The sequence below is a fragment of the Wickerhamomyces anomalus genome (genome assembly GCF_001661255.1).
Source record: "Wickerhamomyces anomalus NRRL Y-366-8 unplaced genomic scaffold WICANscaffold_9, whole genome shotgun sequence".
Lineage (NCBI taxonomy): Eukaryota > Fungi > Ascomycota > Saccharomycetes > Phaffomycetales > Wickerhamomycetaceae > Hansenula > Hansenula anomala.
In genome coordinates this window covers 43626-62780 of record NW_017567118.1, presented here as the reverse complement: position 1 = coordinate 62780, position 19155 = coordinate 43626, and the positions used below count along the sequence as shown (strand labels likewise).

At 35.4% G+C, this 19155-nt stretch overlaps 6 protein-coding genes across 6 annotated transcripts; 4 read left to right on the top strand and 2 right to left on the bottom strand.

The window, feature by feature from the left end:
* Positions 1–2774: 2774 nt before the first annotated feature.
* Positions 2775–3200, top strand: ECL1 (Ecl1p; the record flags this gene model as incomplete). The annotated part of the gene is made up of 1 exon (XM_019183995.1): positions 2775–3200. The coding sequence occupies one exon, from the start codon at positions 2775–2777 to the stop codon at positions 3198–3200; it is 426 nt and encodes a 141-aa protein (XP_019035919.1).
* Positions 3201–3827: 627 nt separating this feature from the next.
* Positions 3828–4486, bottom strand: WICANDRAFT_98195 (uncharacterized protein). The gene has a single exon (XM_019186643.1). It carries the CDS (start codon positions 4277–4279, stop codon positions 4052–4054), a length of 228 nt encoding a protein of 75 aa, XP_019035918.1. The 5' UTR covers positions 4280–4486; the 3' UTR covers positions 3828–4051.
* Positions 4487–5209: 723 nt separating this feature from the next.
* KAP122 (Kap122p) lies at positions 5210–8315 on the top strand (the record flags this gene model as incomplete). Its single annotated transcript, XM_019183994.1, has 2 exons — positions 5210–5242; positions 5298–8315. The coding sequence occupies 2 exons, from the start codon at positions 5210–5212 to the stop codon at positions 8313–8315; spliced, it is 3051 nt and encodes a 1016-aa protein (XP_019035917.1).
* An 81-nt stretch (positions 8316–8396) lies between these two features.
* Positions 8397–10226, bottom strand: RFA1 (replication factor A subunit protein RFA1; the record flags this gene model as incomplete). Its single annotated transcript, XM_019186037.1, has 2 exons — positions 8397–9727; positions 9824–10226. The coding sequence occupies 2 exons, from the start codon at positions 10224–10226 to the stop codon at positions 8397–8399; spliced, it is 1734 nt and encodes a 577-aa protein (XP_019035916.1).
* A 203-nt stretch (positions 10227–10429) lies between these two features.
* On the top strand, positions 10430–11743 carry RPN14 (Rpn14p; the record flags this gene model as incomplete). The annotated part of the gene is made up of 3 exons (XM_019185292.1): positions 10430–10721; positions 10776–10876; positions 10937–11743. 3 exons carry the CDS (start codon positions 10430–10432, stop codon positions 11741–11743), a joined length of 1200 nt encoding a protein of 399 aa, XP_019035915.1.
* Positions 11744–17721: 5978 nt separating this feature from the next.
* On the top strand, positions 17722–19106 carry WICANDRAFT_71466 (uncharacterized protein; the record flags this gene model as incomplete). Its single annotated transcript, XM_019184249.1, has 1 exon — positions 17722–19106. A coding segment is annotated over exon 1 (1239 nt), but the record flags the coding sequence as incomplete, so codon positions are not given.
* Positions 19107–19155: the final 49 nt, after the last annotated feature.

Here is a 19155-nt window from a genome sequence, read left to right as displayed (position 1 = left end):
CAAAGAAGATAACATTGTTACATTCCATCATATTTCAGGTATCTCAAACTGCTCAGATTTTCTCACCAAGAAATACTCAGGTCCTGAAATTCAAAAGACATTAACCTCCACACCATTCAAGAATCATTTCTTTTTAAATCTATAGGTACTTCACTCATTCTTTCATATTCAATCACAACCAATTGAACACCGGTTAACAAAAGACAACACAATATAGTTCCAAATCAAGTTTCATCATATTTAATATTATTACATTCAATAAATACTCAGAAATGAGGGGGGGAATGTCAGGTATTACATAACCAGAATAACCAATTATGCACAATTCATCAATACTCAACATTTCACATCAACTATAAGAAGAATCAAGAATCCACTAATTGTAACATTATATGTATATTAATAGAACATCGGAATTACCTTATATACACACAGTAGAGGATATTCTGTCATGAGTTCATGCAAGCGAAAATTTTTCTTGATTGTTTGCGATGAGATGAGCCGTGACAGGGGTAAAATTTAAATTTTTCGTGTACACAAAGAAAAACAAATTTGTAAATATACAATTTCAATTTCTTTCATCTTAATTAGATATTCGAAATGTCAAGAGTCAAGACTCAAGAGTGGCAGGATTTCGACCACTCTGCTAAGCTTCTAGAAACTTAGCGTATCTTTGATGCTGTTTACCTTTTCAAGGTTGTATGGTCCGCGAGGTCTGTCGTCGAAACTTAACTGAATTATACATAGCAATCGATTTTGTCTTTTCTCGCTGGTAAATGGTGAGTTTGGTTCTAAATGAATTAGTGGTACTAAAATTGTGGATTGTGGATTGTGTTTGGGTTTACTGAATCCAATTATTTCTGGTTTCATGTTGATTAAGAGGGTACACATTTCAAACTGAAATTGATTTGACATGTACTTAACTAGGCACTAGCTTTACAATTAGAGTACCAAGTATACACTAGTATGAGGTATGAGGTCTAGTCAACAAACAACAATGAAGATATTAAATTGTCGACCGTTTACTAAGACGAATGGATAGTTTGTTGAACCTATATTATTGTTTACGCGTTACAACTTACAAGTTAGCTACACAATTTTTTTTGGTGACGTACATCTCTGTGTACGCTCTGATTTAGAATTTCGTAGAAATTTAGGGGATATAAAAATATGCATAGAGTCACCTGGGGTAGAGTCTGTTCACGTGCAAATTGCTAATCTATTTTTGATTGCTAGCCTCTATGAGGCCTGTTTCGGGCCTAGGTTTGTGATTTAGACCAAGACCTCTATTCATGTCAATATCGTGTCAAACGCGCATTTTTATTTGTGTGAAAATTTTGAAATGTCAACAAGTCTCGAAAATTGCTGAAAATTTTTTCAATTTTTATCGAAAAGATCAATTAATCCAACACATGGCTGATGAACTCTGAAGAGTTTGATAGACACCACCACGGTTCAAATTTACACAAGCAAATGTTATGAAACCCACGAGGCTCTTGTGTAATTAATGTGTATCATGGTTTGATAACTACAGGCAAATCGAAAGGTTGGTTCTACACAATCAACAATTTGTACCACAGTTGCAATAATAGGGTTTATGGTTCATGTAAACTTCCGAGAGCAAAAAAAAATGTGTCTAGAATTATCGTCTTTTCTGTATGTACAGATCTGACGATTGTGTAGGAGGATTTGATTTTTTCCGCTGTCAAATTCTGAGCCTGGGGCCTGTGTGCTGGTAGGCTGGGGAGAACAAGAACTAGGCTGAGAATTGGCTAGCTACGGCCTAGAAGGTAGACGGGGAGCCCTAGCATCCGCGATGACCGCCCCGGCTAGCCTCAGCCCAGCTCGAAGGACAAAGTACTGTGTAGCTCTTGTTCTAGACGGAAGTTGTAAAGTTGAGACAGGCTCTGCCCAACCCAACCGTTGGACCCACAAACTTCAGCTAGCCCAAGATGAAGGAGCCCACTTCTATGAATAACACAGTTCTAGAAACGTGGACGTTGGGTGAATAGTATGGCTATTGTGGTTATTGTCAGGAGGAAACAAAGGGCTAGTAAACAAGCCAACAAAGAAGCCCACAGGTGGGATTACATATCCATTTATTGTTGGGTAGTACCTTCATTTCCAAGTCACTTGATCGTGACCCACTATCTTGAGCTCAAGTGACTACGCTCGACAATGAGGAGAGGAGTACACAAACACAAACAAACCTCCCCCCAGGCTAGGGCCTGTAGTGGAAAGCTAAACCTTCTTTTTTTAGTGTGACTCAGAGCCTAGACCCCAAACCTGTGGCTGGACCTAGGTATGAATGTGCATGTGGCCATGCCACATGGGAATTTAGGTGTGAGACTAGGTGAAAATTTTTGCAATTTGTAACCACCCTTGGAAATTTCTCTTGTTTAGAAGTTAAAGATGTGAGATGAGTAAATAAAGGAAATTACACACTTTCTTGTGGTATAAATAAAATCTTTATTCCACATTTCCCACACCTGAAAGTTGTCCACTTGAGATTTTAGATCAATCAAACAACAACCACTACAACTACAAACACACAAAGGATATTGAACAATAACTCTTTATTGAATTCTATTGTCTCATTCATCTTTCTATTACTGCACTACTTTTTTTCCATAAGGTTTTCAATTTCTCCACGTGGATCATCACTGAAGAAAACATCATTATAAAGAACACAATCGTTATAGTTTAACAGCTACTTCATTATTTGCATCAATAACAAAGCATAACTCATCAATATCATTATCATATACACAAAAATGTCTGCATTCAACGATTACTGCATTGTTTGTGACAAAATTTGCACACTAAATTCTGTTTACTGTTCAGATGAATGTCAATTAAAAGATGGTCACTCTCATTTTGACTTCAACAATGCTCCACAATTGATATCACCAGTCTTAGAACCAAGATCAAATTCCATTGCTTCCACATTAACTTCATCATCAAGTTCCACAATAGAGTCTGATGAAATAGAGGATGAAGAAGATGAACACAGACATCAAGAGTACTTGATCAAAAGCCCGTTATTACTATCGTCAAATGTTAAGGAGCATTCAATAGCTGGTTTGAGTTTAAATGATGCTATTCCAAGAGAACAAGCTACTGTTTTGGATCAACATCACGTTGATTTGTTGGCGGCATCTTCAAATAACTACAAGAAATGGTTGAACGTCGTTCTATGATATAAAATACTCATCTTTACAATATCAACCTTATGCTATGGTCTATCAAGCTATCTTTAATGACAAATTTTAATGACAAAACAAAAAAAAAAGAATCATATTTATTACTGGGAAAAAACTATAAAATACCAAAAAAAAAGTTTTCTTGTGTATATAACACACTGCTAGGTTTTATAAATATTTTCTATTGGGGCGGTTTAAATAAAAAGTTTATTGCATTTTCATCATAAATATCAATTTGTAGTTTCATTTCTATATTTGTTTCACCATAAAACTGAGTCCACCTTTTGCTGCACGTACCGTGTTTTTTTTTTTAGCTGGCGCGGAGTACGGATCGACGACTTTTACAAATGTTAACCCAACCAATTTACACAAACGACACTAGACAAACTACTCATTGACTAGATATAACAAAGGTTATGATTTATGCTTCATATTATGTATTGGTAGTTTTTCAAAGAAGTCACAAGATGTTATACCCTGTACCCTGTACTCTCCTCTACACTTGAATTCTAGTGCTGTAGGTGCTAAATTTTTTTTCTCAAGGCTTGAACGATTCATCACATCATTGCTATTCACTTAGAGATCCATCATCCTAGGTTAAATAAAACACTGCACTTTCAACCGAGACCACGCCCAAAATGTATTCAGCTTGTAATTATTCCAGACTGTGACTCTCCACTGTCCAGTCTTCACTGTTTGCAGGTTGAAATTAGGGCTTGGTGATGATTTTCTCAACATGTTTGTTGGATTGAGCTTGATGACGTTTTTGTAATTTCTAGACCTGAATCTGAATTACAATTACCATACAAAAGTGTTGGAGCTGGCAGGATTTGTGCAGATGCTACGTTCTACATGTAACAAAACAAAGATTCGAGATTTTGACTGCTTTGTAAATCTATACTTAAATTTAGCATTAATTTGTAGTCTCGACTTGTGAGCCTTTTCAAAACCAACGTACAACGAGCACCTCCACCTACAACAACAAGCACTCTAGTAATTAGATTGATTTTAATTGACAATGGACACCGATAGCGGTCCAGACTTCCCGTCCAAGGTTTGACCACCTCCACTGTCATTTGAGCTTCAATAAAGTGAACGCGCTTTAAATAAATTGGGACTTGATCTTTACTGCCATGCACTCAAAAGATGGAGTGACATAAATTTTCCACCTTGTTTCGAAATCTCTTCAAGTTATTGCGGTAGCAGTTGTACCATAACTAGTTGTTGATATTGATGTCAGGTTTCCCCATTTAGTGAAGAGGATTATCAAGTTTGACCTTGAGCGGCAGTCACTTGAATACTATTGTAATTACTCTCCCTCAAAAATTATTGATACAACTGCAGAAGATTCTAGTTTCTTGGATTTGATCTTTCAAAGTTAAATATTGGAAGGCTAGATATTCAAGATCGTGATACATTGACGTCGATGGAAACTTACAACCGATAGCCAAGTTCCAACACAATTGTAACAAGCTCAAAACCAACGGGCTTTGAAAAACCATCCATGGCACGCTCCAAAAAAGCTTGAAAGCATATACGTTCGATAGCCAACTAAAACCTTTTTAGATCAATTCCATAAAACTCGACAGATTTCACAGCTTAAGACACATCCTCCTGATCTGATCAGTTCTTGGGAAGCCAAAAGGTTCGAAATTTGGGAGTCACTGAAAACCAATAAATACTCCAATTCTAGCAAGCTGACTCGAGCAGATAATGGAAAAGTATACTTGCAACCATATTCATTAAAAACTTATTCCTACCCTCCCCTAGCTTTGTCTGAATCTCTTTGTCAAGTATAAAAGTTTCCAGCTTGGAGCTCAACTATTGATCGAGATTTTCAAAAACATTAAATCCGAGATCAATCGGATATAACACAATGTCGTGCTCGTACCTAACTACCATTTTTTTTCTTGAGAAAAACAAATTTTTGAACGCCATATAGAAAATTTAAAATGATCTGAAATCAATTGTGGAATGTAAACACAACTTGCTCAAACAGCTGAATAATGAACGAAGCAGGACTAGCAGAAATTGTGAATGTGAGTTTCAATAACACTCAGAATCAGTTGGGAATAATATTAACGCGTCATCAAGGCCATTGAGTCTCTATATACAGAAAGAGATCCACAACGTATCAAAACACTTCAAGCTCTATTACAACAGGAACAGAAGTCGCCCAATGGTTTATTGATAGCTGACTTTTTGCTATCCACTCCTGGTCTATCACTCAATTGCAAATTCTTTGGCGCTTTGACTTATACTGTTAATTTGAATCTTTACAAAACAACACAAGAAAAAATTAACATCATTCAAGTCTTGAATAGATTATTAATCCATTTATCAACTTCCATAAGTGAACTGAGATACGATGGTGTTCAAAACTTATTTATAATAAAGAAGTTGCTTTCAAATCTATCATTGTTTTTCAATTCTTATAAATTGCAAGATGTTCAATGGATTAACCCTTTGAAACCTTTGATCTTCATGCTCATTTCAAATCAGCCGCCATCAATAGATCAATTGAATATTGAAGTCAACCTAATGCAACTAGTTGAATTATCCTACAAAGACAAAACCCCAATAAGGCTGGTATTAGAATTCTCATCTGTTCTTGTTGAGGACTTGCTTAAAATTGGAAAAGATGCTGAAAAGGGTATTATCCATGAATACATACATTCAAATGTATATGAAATAACAAAACATTTGACAGTGTTCACATTTGAGTCTCATGATGATGAACTTATACTTCTGGGACTAGAAAATTTGACCTCTTGGATTCTTTACATCTCGTTTGCTCATAATAATACAGCTGTTAGATATAAAGATTTGAATAACCTATTACAATATGTCGTTGGGTTGTTACAATCTCCAAATGATGAAATATCTGACAAGTGCTCAGAGATCGCAACTGAAATCTTCGAGAATGATCCCCTTTTAATGAATTACGAACTAAGAGAACGGTTCAATAGTTTGATTATGAGTCCATGGAGTTTATCAAAGATCAATGAATACGTGACTAATGAGGATTTTGATTCATTATCAAATTTTGCATCTTTGATTATTACATTTTTGGAAATTGATTGCATTCAACTAAGCTCAAAATTAATGAAGAATGAGTGGAACGAGTTTTTAAAATTTTTGTTGAATTTGACAAACTTCCCATTAACCCCAATTATACAAGAAACAGTCTCATTGAAATTCATTGGATTTTGGTGTCAGATAATAGAAGTGTTTACGGATGAAATGGATATGATCGAAAATGCTCTAAATAATGATTCAGGAATTATTGATGAAGTGAACAAAAACTTTGAAATTTTGCTTCAAGAACTCTCAATGATCTATTTTAGAAAAATCCAACTAACAGTTACATCTGATTTTGAATTTAAACAAAATAGAGACGCGTTTTTGAGTTTCAGAGGGGATACAGTGGAGATATTTGAAATGATTCATTCCAAACTAGCTTCATTATTTGGTACATTAATTTCATTAATACTAGAAAGTTCAGATATCAACCAAATAGAAGCCAGTTTATACATTCTTACAGCCATCTGTGTCAATTTCACAAATAATTATGAAGATTTTAGTACAGTTATTGGTGTTGAACATCTATTTGAATCAAAGTTTTTGTCCAAATTTAACGAACTCACATCAAAAATGCCACACTCACAAGCAGAACTTTATGTTAAGACAAGTATAAGATTTTTGGGATCACTAGAGTTTTTTTATACGAAAAACAACACTGTTTATTTAAATTCAGTGATTGATTATTTATTCACTTGTCTTAAAAATCATCCAGAACAAGAAATTTTAATATCTAAAACCATTATGGAACTTTGTGACAATTGCAGATCTCTTTTAGTCTCAAGTATACCAAACTTTGAACCAATATTAGTTGAAATGATCAGAAATCCATCAATCAATAATTATACAAGAGAGAAATTTATCAACTCAATCAGTTGTATCATTCAATCTATTCCAGATCCAGAGGCACAAGAAAATCATGTTTATCATATTCTAGAGCTCATAGAAAAAACATCTGAACCAGCTCTACAAAAAGCTTCTCAAGAAAGTTTGAGCAAAGATGAATCTGAATATTTGATATCATTGTTTAACTCGTTACATGAATTAGGGAAGGGATTAAGCTTGCCTGATGACTTTGAAGAGGATGAACCTCAGCTTTACAATCAATTTTGTACATTTTACAAAAACAGAAACAACAGAATTCAAGATAAGATAGTTAGATTGGTTAATTTATTCGCTATAGAGATTCCGTCGTTGGCGAAGAACTTAGAGGTGAATGAAAAGGCATGTTTAATTCTCAAAGTTGGATTGCTCGAAGAATTTGGTCCATTTGCTTTCACAAACAATGTTGTTCTACAATTCGCACTATCGAAAAAATCACAAGGTATTTCTTTCCAAATAAGAACTTATCTTCTTGAGTTATTGACCACCCTCATAAACACTGGGCTGCACTCAAAGGTTGACAGCTCAAATATTTTATCACAGGATGATGTCACAAATATTGTTGAACATTTTATTGTACAAGATTATCAAAACATATCAGAGGATCCTGACTTACTACAATTAGCTTTGAATATGTTGACTCAGGTCCTGGTACACAAGCCTGCTTTTCTTCTTCATAATGAGAACTCAATAAGATTCTCCATTGAAACTGCATTGTCATTGTTGTATTCTCATGAGAAGTTTGTCATTAAAGCAGCATCAAAATTCTGGACAACTTTTCTTTCAGCAAGAAAAACAACTAGGGATGATTCCTTGTTGATCCAGCAGATTGTTGAGTCTGAGCTTGGTCAAACTTTAACCTTCAAAACGTTTGAAGCTTTGATTGATGCAGCAAGATCTGATGTTGATACTTACAGTAGCATCATCGTCATACTCTTTGCTAAATATCAATTGAAATTTAAAGATTGGATAAGAAACGCATTGATACAGATTGATGAGCAGAGAATTTCTAATGGGAAAAAACCAATACATGAAAAAGAATTATTCGTCAAGAAATTGATGGTCACAAGAGCATCAACAAGAAAATGTAATGAGCTGATCAAAGATTTTTGGATTACAACAAATGGATTAGTTTCATTTACAAATTAAACACTGGAATAATAAACATATTTTTTTCTCCAATTAAGAATAACACAAAGTAAACACAAAAACATTTAAAGTAGATAGCGCTCAAGCACCCAATGATTCAAATTTCTTAACCAAATAGTCGGCCTCATTACTGAAATCAATCTTGTTAACACCAACAGCGTTGTATCTCACCCTCACTTGACCATTATAATTATCTTGTCTTGCTCTGATTCTAAATTCAAATTCATTCATTTGGATCTTGGAAATGATAGAGGTGAATTGTTGGTTATCATCCTCTTTATATTTGACCAGATCATTAGCACTAACACCCAATAAAATCTTGGCTTGGTCTTCAAAAAGTGTAACCCATAGTTGACCAGTAGTATCAACAACTGAGATGGTTAAGATGTATCTATATAATGGAACGGCATGATTAATGTCACATTTTTCACATCTCCAAGTACCATCATGTTGTTCGATAACTTTTCTGTTACAGCCTTCAGTTGAACATGCTGGATATGAGAAATTATCAGTTTTGAGGAAACTAACAGAAGCCTTGATGGTGAAATAATCTGGTTTTTCTCCCAAACCTAATTCCAAAGTTTGAACATCTGCAATCGTTTTACGATCTTCAATTGCTGTTTTATTTGTTGTCATTTCTGTTTTCAGAGTTTGGAAACTCTCATTACGACCTTCAGTATCATACCAACCTTTCACAGCATAAGCTTCCGGAGCATCTGGGTTTGATGCAATTGTACCTGATGGAGTTAATGACAAAGTCTTCCCATTGAAATCGGAAACTTTCGCACCTTTAATAGCAATAACTGTACCTTCTGGAGTATCAAATTCCAATGCTGTTTTATTCCATAAACCAACAGAGATGGCGAATTGACTATCATCCACTATTGTGATATCACGACGATCATAAGCACGTCCTGCTTTTGAAGTGATTTGGAAATGTGGATTGACTTCCTTAATAACACCAACAACATCAATAATTGAATCAGCCTCCAAATTCTGGATTTTATTTAATTTGACAAAATCATAATGTAATTTAGGAACTTCATCATCATCTTCACACAGTTCAATTTGGGTATCTCTGTCTAGTTGCAATTCATAAGGATGTTTCAAATTTGAAAACTGTGGTCTAGATGGTTGAATTCTTGCCTTTGAAATATAATAAGCCTTACCATCTTGTAACAAATTATAAAACTTTTCAGCATTATCATTGAATGCAGTTGCTCTAATTTCATCAGTTTCATCCAAAAGATTAACATTGAAAAGTTTACCTTCACCTCTTTGGTTTGACCAAGTACGCATTTCACCCTTGAATGAAACTCTTGCTTTAATTGTCCAAACATTTTGATATGGAGATAATTGATCAATAGCGTATATGTTTGATGGTTTTTGTTGATTTGATTTTTTAGCGGTTGCTTGAGCAGGAGCTTGAGCAGGAACAGGTGCTGAAGGTTTTGGTTGTTCTTTCTTTTGTGGCGCTTCAACTTGTGGAGTTGGTGTATTTTCTTCACCATCGTTGCTCTGATAATTGTCCTCGTCTGGATGAGATTTGAAATAATCATCCAACGATTCAATGTTGACCCCAACTTTTTGAGCAGTTTCTTGTTTGACAATCAATTCACTAATAATAACAACATGTTTGTTACTTTGGCCCATTCTTTCAATTTCATAACTTTGTAAAGTGACAATACTTGATTTTTGCAATCCATGTTTTTCACAATATTCAACACCTTCTGGTCTAACAACAGCATGTGTGCTATGAACACCATCAGAGATCAAGAGACGTAGTCTTTTACCAGCTTCATTAGGAATTGGTCTAACATTTGTCACTTGCAAAGTTGCCGGGTTTTTGGCTGTCCAGTACTCTTCCTTAGAGAATAACTTCTTGAGGATATCTGTATCTAATTCAGACATGATTGTTTAATTCAATTGTGAACGAAGTAGAGTACAAATAATGGGTCGCCACTACATATGTTTTTATTTTTCTACAAACGCGTTTCACGCGTTTTGAAAATGGTGTTCTGATGTTATACGTTTTTTTTTTTTTTTGATTTTGCTCCCAATTGTAAATATGTACTGAAGCTTATGAGTGTGATTCAGTTATCGATGACACCAAAATGTACACACTGAGCATTCAATCAAGCTTCGAGGAAGTCATAAATGATGTTGTGGAAAACCGTTTGCAATCAGATCAATTTTGGATAAACTTCGTTGACGCTGAAGATGTTCAAGATGGTACAATGAAGGAAGAAATAGTGACAGTGTTCAAGGACCACCAGAATATCATGTTCAATAATGACAATGGATTAAAATTTCATATACAAAAAGAGCACATGTATAAAGTGGAGTATGAAGGTAACATATTTAACATACTGAGCCCTTCAATGACCTATAAATCGGGATTGAAAAGTGAGTTTAAAAGATCTGAGATGTGTAATTTGGCTTGCCACTAATGAAACGCAGATACCACTACATTTGATATATCTCCAAATAAGGAATTATTACTCATAGGTAATAGGGATGGTGACTTACGTATTGTAAGAACACTTGACGGAGGAATTGAGGTACGCTATATCTGGAACTTATTATACAAAATTAGCATCTACTAACTATCATCTTTGCAGAGAACTATCGAAGAAGCACATTTTGCAGAAGTCACCAAATCATTATTTTTTCCATCGGGTCAAGTTGGATTGACCGCATCTTTAGATTTCAGTATTAAAATATGGGATATTGCCTCTGGTGCTAATCCAAGGACGTTTTTGTCACACAAAGAGCGAATAACAGATCTCGCTATGATAGGAAAGGGCAGAAATTTTGTTTCATCATCTCTTGATGGCTTCATCAAGTTATGGGATTGTGCATCTGGAACAAATTTCAATAGTTTCAAAAGAAAGGACAGCTTCAAGGATGGTGTCACATCCTTAAGTATTACCACAGTGAATTCAAGCAAGTCACCAAAAAACTCTCCAAAAAATGCGTATGAATTTGACACAGATGGAAAAAGACTCCTGGCTGGTTATGTTTCGGGCGTTATATGCGCTTATGATCTGGCCTCAAAAGATCAAATATTTACCACACCAAGCTTTGGAAGTGAAGTAGTGGGCATCTGGTCTAATGATAATACGATCTTGAGTGGTCATAAAGATGGGTACATTGCAAATTGGGATATAAGAGATGTTTCGAAGCCGTTAACAAAATTTAAAAGTGTCGCTAATCCAGACCTTATGGCATTTAGTGAAGAATTCACATTAATTTCACATCCTGTATCTGCTTTGTGTGGGATATCGTACAGAAATGCAACCTTCAATTCACCCACACCAACGATATTATCAGGCGTCTGTGACGAGCCTGTTGTTGGGTTGAAAGTGATGGCAAATGAAAGATATGTTGGTTCTGAAAATGGTGATATACATCTCTACGACGATTGAACTCTGCCCTTTGGATATGATTGAAAAACTAGTGCTTTATTTATGAAGAAATACGGGTATATAGCTGGCAGTTGTAGTCGACATGAACGAATTACAGTGTAATCTTTATTCAATACATTGTGGATCTTGTTTTTAACACTTCCAGCATTATCTGGCTCAAGAAAGTTTAAACGTTTTTAGTGCCTGAGCAGCTAACAATCGAAAAAACTTTGTTGTAGCTCAATGTTAGGTTGTACATTAGTTTGAAATCATTTGTAACGGCTTGTCTGACCTTGATTCTTTATAATTTTTAATTGACAAGGTCTGGTTCAAACTTCACTTCTGTTGCAGTAGACTGTAGTATGTACAGCTTGAGCTTTGTTCCACGGTCCACCCAGGTTTCAAAAGACGTTGAAAAAGAAGTACGGAGCTGTTTTATTTTTAAGGCGGAGGCAGGAAATGCATGCATACGCATGTACATATTCAAGATCCAGAAAACAAGCGCCTGGCGTTTTGCGTGCAAGATGGTACTCTTTGAACAGACTGCTAGATTTTAAGCTATATATACTAGCTGTGAAAACGTAGTAGAACTCATGACAACTTTGCAGATTTAACTAAGCTGGTAGATCATGATAATGTGTGTGCTTTAATTGAGCTGCGAACTGCGAACCAGCGGTATATATAGTGTTTGAGTACCAGCTCTTCGGAGATCTCTTGTGGTGTATTTATACTAAGTCTATAGCGAACTACATTATCACCAGTCTTATCTCAATTAGCTGACAAATACAAAGTGACATTTTTGAATTAACATTAAATTATAAATAATATATAATTAAGTGAATTGCTGCAAATTCAAAATTCAGAATCCACAGCTTGGTTTTCAGTACGTTACTGTTCAAGATCCATACCTATTGTTTAATTTAAACTTTTAATTAATTAGTGATCAAAGAGCTCGCGGATCATTAAAACACAACTATGGGGACGTAATGTATTCAATTCAGCTCTAATTGTGCAATTCATGAAATTGTTAATGATTCACACTAGTTGTTAGGTTTGAATAATCAGGTCACATATAACGGGCTGATTCATTTTTTTTGAAAAATTCACGTTTTTTTTGGCTGGGAGGGATTATGTAATCAATTCACTGCAAATTTTTTGCTGGGAAAATTTTTGTCTCGCTGGGACATTGAGCCAATCTAGAATGACGTCAATGTCTCCAAAGCGAAAAGACAAGAAGACAAGCCAGTCACGGGATCAGTCACGAGATAAGTCACGAGGACAGGCACGTGAGAGCTCAAACGTTTAGAGTTTAGGTCCTAAAATCTAGAATGACGTATTTAAAACGGTTTCAATTTTACGAAATTGTTATTTTTAGATTGATCTAATCTGTATTGTTGGAATCTAGAATCTAGATCCAGCTCAAGCTATATAAATATATACTCTATTTATTGGTACAAGCTGTTGTAGAGGGTAACCTTTTGAAAATTGGAAAAAAACCAGGAATTGATAGACTTCAAAAACGCGTTTTTAACAAACCTTACAATTACCACCCACGAGAGCCAAAAACCAACCCAAGCAAAAGCATCAGATACTTACCAGCTGTAATGTTGTTGAAACTAAGCTAATAATGTTAGTAAACTGGAAAAGAATTGATATCAATCACAACAGAATGTCGTTCTTGAAAGCAAAAAAACATACCTAAAAAATCAAGATGAACAACTCAGAAGCTTCACAACGCAGCTCTAACGAATGAACCTAAGACCAAATGCCAAAATGTTGGCTAGCATCAACCCACAATCAACCCACTACCATCTGTCCCATCATCAGTGGCAACTCAATACCCTCCGAGCCAAGGAACCCACTCACCATCAAAACATTCTTATTGGCATAGTTAATAATTGAAGCTAATGTCACCAATCCTTTAAACCATTCACCCTCATAAACAACAGCATCCTGTTCATCACCACCAGATTAACAACTAACAACATCCATGATTAACCATACCATATTCCAGCACACCCACCACCCCTGTTATGGTTAGTATTATCTATTCTTATGAATAAGACCACATAGTTATGGAATACTTAGTCAAGTTAAAAAAAAATTGGTGGAATAAGGAAACAAAAGAAGAGTGAAAGAAAAATGGGAAAGGACCTATATTTATATTCTTTGAATTTTGAGAGAATGTTCAACTTAGTACCAGGTCATTCAGTCGTACCACTTCCAATGCTGCAATCCTATTGGAACGGATGTGTTATTTTCAGCTGTTGTGGTGGGTGATTTTTTTGACCGTGATGTTGACCGTGATGTTTTGTAAACAACGCGTCGGGATGAAAACTAACATGACCACAAGAAAACAAGTTTACAGCAACAACCAGTTTACATTGGAATAAACAAATATAACCACTGAATACGTTGCCTCATGGGCTTCAAAAAGAACCCTGTATTGATATATTTTCTGTTAAAATTGAGTAAACATCGCGCTGAGCGTATACTTCTACTATAGCTTAAAATGCACTAAACGCGGCAGAGCTTTTCTCGACCAAATCAAGCTGAAATCTAACATTTGAAGTTCGAGCGATATCTTCATATGCTAGTCTACCTACCATATTTATCCCAGCCATCTCAAGTCTTTCTGTCGCTGTCTAGAGTATTTTGAAGTGTGTTGTTTACATTTCTTAACATCGCGCTAACAAAACCTCTGGCACGTGACCGTGCTGCCCCTACCGAAAGTCTTTGACAAAATTCAAAAAAACGAGACGTTGGAGTGGTTTTTTGAAGTAATTTTAGTTTTGGTGTTAATTTAAGAGCTTTTTCTATTGATTTATGTAAGAATTATTCAATTATATGAACTTTTAAAATTTAATGTTTTAGATGAACAAGTTTTTCAAGTTAAATTATAAAATAATACATATATTAAATTTCTTTAATTTATATTTTCAAATGTAAAATTTCAAATAATTCTCCTGCTGTTAAAAATCATCTTTTTGGCAAAATAAAGAGCTTGTCTTATAGCCTGGTTTCTAGAGATTATTTTAGTATAGATTTCAAATGGGGTTGTCTCCGAATATTTAATACTTATTTATAGGTGTATGTTTTCATGTCCGGTAATGAATCCTGTTGTGCCCAGTGCTTTGTCCTGTAAATTTGCCCTGTAATTTGTCATGAAGAAAGCCTTGTAAGAGCCTGGGGCTGGGCCTTCTATCTCAAAGAGCAGCGAGACGCAACCTTGCCATTTTGGGTCAAAATATTTTCAAAATTCAAGACACGAAAAAAAAAGTCGAAGCCTCTATGAAAGACGATTAAGACGCCAAACAACAGCATTAAGGAACTGTTAGGTTACTCCAGAAGCTCATCAGGCTATAGAGTTGCCAATTGTCAAATGATTCACGTACTTGTTTGATTTCAAGCTGTCATGTTTTGGTGAATTGAGACCAAAATGTCAACATCAACTAAATCGATAAAGTCATCAAATACTTCAACTAATATCGCCAAACAAAGCACTCAACCACTTCAACCTTTCATATATGATCAGTGATACAGCCAATGTCCCTCGCAGTGAATCAAAATAGATCTTTAGAGAACTACAGATACTATGAATTTGAATCAGGTAAGCCATTTAAATTACAAGCCCTAAAATGATTGATTATTCGTGTCATAATAACAACTTAGAGTCAAGGTCAACCAAGTATGATAGCCTTAAACATAAAGAAAGGTTTACATCCTATTTGCAAGTCTCTAAGGCTAGTTAATGGACGCTGTTGTCACAAAAACCTGATAGCATAGAAATTGTACAAAATTCAACGCGAAACCATCAGCAAGACAAATGTCCAACCACCTAAGGACAAAAAAACAAATGAACTCCAAAAATCTTGTTTTTGGTGGCAAATGAATGCGTAGTATCCACTCAATGAATATACATAAAAATCATTACTCAAAAGTGTTTTGGTGTTCTTTAAAATCATGTTGAAGTTTCTTCAGTTTTGGACAAATGTCTTTTTGGAGCCTTTACTATGGAGACATAGTTGGGACAATAGACCCCAATTACAACCACAAAACCTACAATCTCAAAACTTATACTGTAGAAAGATATGCCAATTGAAAGTCAGGATATCAAATTACGGAGTCAAAAAACCAACTCGTTGTTGTTTTATTCGTTCTCAAAGTGGACCTGTTTTTCGAGCTTGAAATCACTTTGATTTTCACCAAAAAACCCTGGTTCCGGCAACATATTTTTTTTGTTTTTCAAAATTTGTATGGGAAATCGATTTTCCTCCGAAAAAAATGAATCAGCCCGTTATATGTGGGTGTATGTCTCGCGCCTAATGGCTGTTTGGCATAAAAAGGACACACGTCAAATTAAATAACCACGGATAAAATACCATTGGCTCAAAAGTTAATTCAACTTCCATCTGAGGCCTGAAATCTAATACGGCTTGCAACCTTAGAATCTCGAAATGTAATAGCTTATACAAGTCCTTGATTTTCAATTAGCTTTCAAGAAGAAGTACATACTCAACACAGTCAATACATCTGGAGATATAGCCAATCAACAACAGCATCGAGTCGCTTAATTATCAATAGACCCACTTGCTAATTGGGGCGTTCATCAAATTCACCCGTTTATACTAGATTGAACCTATTAAAGTCAAAATCATAAACCTTTAATGCTTTAATGTGACTTTGAAAATCAATTACGGCTACAACGACGTCAGGGCCCAAAGATCTAATCGACAGATCTTGTAATTAGGTCATTTGCAATTAATTGTGCCTATAACAAGATAATTATACACTACAGATTGCAAAAAAATTTACAAGCAATTTATGACACTATTAACGTCCAATAATAAATATTTGATCTAACACACTTATGGGTATTTCTAGTTTAGAACTTTACTTCAAAGCTAAAAACTTTGAGGAATATATCTGAATGTGCGACATTGTAACTTTTACCTAATTTAAAGTCTCGAATATAATTAGCGTATTGATCAGACATCATAAGCTGATAGGAAGCTACAGAATTGAATTGTTGACTTTTTCTTGACCGCTGGTTGTTGTTGTAACTCGTAGATTTGAATCTTGAAGAGTGTATATCTAATTGTTAAATCAAGCTGTCCAGACATCTGTAATTGTACACAGAAATTACACAATTTAACCTGTATAATCTTCTGATCTCAGATCCTTCTAATATCTCCGATGTGAACGATCAGCAAAAAAAGTTATGCATAATTAACGCTCCAGAAATCGTACTGACGCTGAAGGTGCATCTGGTAGCAGGGAAAGGGTTCCAGAAGGCTGAAGCTCCAAAAGAAACTCTTTTCTGGCAAGAACTACACATTCAACGCATGTACATATTGTTTCTTCCTACAGTAAATAATAAAAATCTATTTTCAATGTGTAATAGCCCTGGTGATTAATCCATATCACTCAAGCTAGGGATATCCAAAAGAAAGTTGCCAGCACCACAAATGAATTCTTTTCCCTTAGATCACCAAGGATACTGCTTGAAATTTGTACTTTCGCTGAAGATCTTTGGTGACTGATTCTGAATCCTGATTCCTCGCTTATGTTAAGTTTGTGAGAAATTTATGCAGTCATCAAGACACTGACGCACACGGATGCATGTTGATGCACTTGAAACCAGAAAGGAGAAAAAAGTTGAGATTTAAAAATTTGAGTTCAACTTTCAAGGACGTGAAAAAACCTACATCAAGTTCTAACGATAACCTAACATGACCTGTGCACTTGTAGGGTGAAAAATAAAGGCGTTCAACAGTCTACTGTTCGAGCTTTGGTTAAAGAGAATCAGATGTCAGTTGAAGTGACTTCTGCACAATTAAATTAGGCGAAATTATTTTTGAAAGTTAACTATTCCTTCTCTTTTCTAGCTGAGAGTTCAAAAAAAATAATAAGTGATATATCAACATCCTTTCTCGTCTCATCAGCTTCTTTGTTACTCCACCTTTCACATTTAACCCATACAACATACGTTACAAAAGACATCAATACTCACTCAAAGTCAAGACTAGTCAATCAACAGGTTGTTTCAGTTTAATCTCAAATAAATCAAGTTCTGAATCTGAAACCTGTCTTTATTAGTTAGTTCCTTCATCTTCCTTTTTTTACTTTCTCATCACATTGAAAATGAAGTTGACTTCAACTTCAGTTGGATCATTTAGCTTCACTTTTAGCTATGCGCTGCTGCTGCTGCTCACTATAATTAGTTACGTTTCAGCTTCCTCAGTCAAATGTTCAAGCTCAGATATTGTTGCAGGGTGTTCCAATCTGGATTTCAGCTACAACTCTAAGAATACCAACAAGCCAACTGCAAATATAGCTGTTACTGGTGTGACTTGGCTAGGTGGTAATAGCTATCAAGTTACAATTCATTTCAAATCTTCAGCTACAATGTCATTATCATCACTATCGGAATTGAAGGTAATTGGTATCGATCAAACTTATGTGCTTTATAGCAACAACATGAAAATTTCAAGAATAACAAATCCAGGCGAATGGGATGCTACCTTCACTGTTACAGCTTCAAATTCGAATGGTCGTGCTTGGATGCCAACCGGTTATCAAGTTCAATTTGATTGGTGTTCTGCAGGTGTTACATCACAATCTGAATGTAACAGATGGAAATATGCCAAATCCTACGATTACAATACTGGGTGTAACAATTACAATAATTATGGCCAAAGTCAAACAGATAGTTCTGGTTACTATTGGCCAATAAATTGTGGATCTGGAAATAACCAAGATACAACTTCCACAACATCAAAAACAACATCAACCACATCACCTTCCACAACTTTGAAAACGACCAGTGAAAAAACAACATCAAAACCTCAAAACGGTGATTATGCTACGCCATATGCGCAATGTGGTGGTAATGGTTTTGCAGGCGCTTCTATTTGTACTGATGGTTACTATTGTTCATCAATGAACGATTACTATTATCAATGTGTTCCAGGAACAGCCACAACGTCGGCTTCAAAGCCAACTACTGCTGCCACTTCAACTACAAGCACACAAAAGACAACTTCAAGTACATCAACAAGCACATCGAAATCAAATCAAAATTGTGTTTCGGCTTATGGTCAATGTGGTGGTGCAAATTACGGTTCTCCAAGCTGTTGTACCGATGGATATTACTGCTCATCTATGAATGATTATTATTATCAGTGTGTTCCAGGTACTGCTACTTCAACCTCAACCTCAACCTCAACCACAACCTCAGCAAAACAACCAACAACCACTTCAACAAGCTCAACTTCCACCTCTTCAACAACCACATCAAAACCAACTACAGCTTCAGCAACTCAGTGTGTCTCAGATTATGGGCAATGTGGTGGTGTCAACTATGTTGGACCAAACTGTTGTGGTAACGGTTTTGCTTGTTCATCTATGAATGATTACTATTATCAATGTGT

What these genes read in the sequence shown, in the direction of transcription:
- WICANDRAFT_98195 (XM_019186643.1), bottom strand. Translation starts at nt 4,279, where the DNA reads ATGACAGTGGAGGTGGTCAAACCTTGGACGGGAAGTCTGGACCGCTAT.